Source organism: Ascaphus truei, chromosome 20 (assembly GCF_040206685.1).
Source record: "Ascaphus truei isolate aAscTru1 chromosome 20, aAscTru1.hap1, whole genome shotgun sequence".
In the NCBI taxonomy this organism is placed as follows: domain Eukaryota; kingdom Metazoa; phylum Chordata; class Amphibia; order Anura; family Ascaphidae; genus Ascaphus; species Ascaphus truei.
This window is the reverse complement of record NC_134502.1, coordinates 21,152,518-21,154,455: the sequence shown is the minus strand read 5'-3', so window position 1 is coordinate 21,154,455 and position 1,938 is coordinate 21,152,518. Positions and strand designations below refer to the sequence as shown.

General features: G+C 38.8%; 1 protein-coding gene across 1 annotated transcript; it reads right to left on the bottom strand.

Moving 5' to 3' along the window:
* Positions 1-763: 763 nt before the first annotated feature.
* LOC142471017 (olfactory receptor 11A1-like) lies at positions 764-1,708 on the bottom strand. The gene has a single exon (XM_075577814.1). It carries the CDS (start codon positions 1,706-1,708, stop codon positions 764-766), a length of 945 nt encoding a protein of 314 aa, XP_075433929.1.
* Positions 1,709-1,938: the final 230 nt, after the last annotated feature.

The window sequence follows — 1,938 nt, the reverse complement described above, 5'->3', positions numbered from 1 at the left end:
ACCCTCCGACAAGATAACCGGGCCCAGGACTACAGACATTACCTTGGCTCAGTGTATTCTTGACAGGAGAGGGAGTTTGTTAAATTGAAGGGTGGATAAGCTATAATCAGGACAATAATGAGTTATTGAGTGGAGATAGAGGGGTGCAATGGCAAGGTCCAGAACTCAGCCCTGATTTGGGCCCCAGTGAGTTTTGAGTGAAGGAGTTGGGAGGGAAAATGGCAAGCCCGCAAATATTATAAACAGAATTGGATCAAATTAGTATCCTGTTATGTACACGTAGAATCCCAATTTTCACAGAATACAAGATTTGTTACATTTCAGTACCAGAAGTAGGGTTCATATCCTTGAAATAAAGCATGGCTCCCTCTGGCCCACTGGGTTATGTTCTGGATTTCTGAGGTATGAGTTTATTTATTAGTTTTAGGGTTCTGTCTGTGTACTATTAAGAAAGTTTGCTGAAGGTTTTCAAGCTAATCCTGTTATATAATAATTATATTTATTTTTATACATTTTGTTATACTTTCAGTTCCATGGCTCTATATTATCACTGTCCAAATCTAGCACTATTGCTTGAGGAGAATATTAGGGCTGAAATACCTTCGTTGATGCATATTTTCCTTAATGTCAATATACTGTAAAAGCAAAACAACAGGTTATAAGAGGTATCCTTACTGCATCTACTATATCTTTCAGTAAAGATGTTACTTTTACCACTTTGAATACAACCCAATAGAATTGAACTTCTGTAGTTTATATCATGCTACTCAAAATATGTTTGTACCCTTATACTGATACATTTCCACAGAGCTGCCTGGATCTCCTTGTTCCTCAGAGTATAGATGATGGGATTGAATAACGGGGTGGCGACTGTGTACAGAAGAGAAGTGATTTTCATTACAGTCAATGACTGTCCTTTGAATGGAACCACATATTTAGCAAACAGTGTCCCATAATATGTGCACACAACGGCCAGGTGAGAGCTGCAGGTGGAGAAGGCTTTCTGTCTCCCAGTGTTGGAGGAGATCCTGAGGATGGTGAGGGTGATACAGACATAAGTCACAATGATGAAGATGAATGGGAAAATAACACAGGGGATGCCTAGAAAAGATATTACTGTATCCACAATGAATCTGTTTGAGCACAAATGTTCTAAGAGAGTGGTTAAATCACAGAAGAAATGATCGATGACATTGGGATTACATAACTGAAATGAACAAACCAAAATAACTACATTTAGTGTTACCATAAAACCTAAGAACCAAGACCAAAAAAACATTTTGCAGCACAGCTTAAAGTCCATAATTGCAGAGTAATGCAATGGGTGGCAGATGGCCAGGTATCTATCATAAGACATCACTGTAAGGAGGAAACATTCAGCACCTGCTGAGTTAGCAAATAGGAAATATTGAGTGATGCAGCCAGCGAGAGAGATAACGCCCCCTTCTGCCATTATTACGTATAGCATGTTAGGCACAATATCTGTCGTTATCAAGATGTCAGACAGGGACAGGTGACTGAGAAAGAAGTACATGGGCATACGGAGCTGGTGACTGGTTGACACCAAGACAATGATCAGGACATTTCCAGTTATGGTGAAAATGTATAACAGAAGGAAGACAAAGAAGAGTAAGATCTTGAAGTTGTGAATGGCTGGAAATCCCAGAAGCAGAAATTCTGTAACCGTGGTCTGATTCTCCCAGGGCATTGTGGGCTGTTAGAGGAAAAGGAGATCTTCATATTAAATATCAGTTCTTGGCTGCAACAAGAATACAGTAAGTTTATTCAGACATATAATACATGTAAGACATAAAAGCCTTGATATTTTAATGGTACAGAAAGTACACTATGCTTTATTGTACCTTGTATTATATATATATATAAAACCATGATGAAGTCTTTTTCAAGACGATACACGTAGGGTGGAGGCTGGAATAG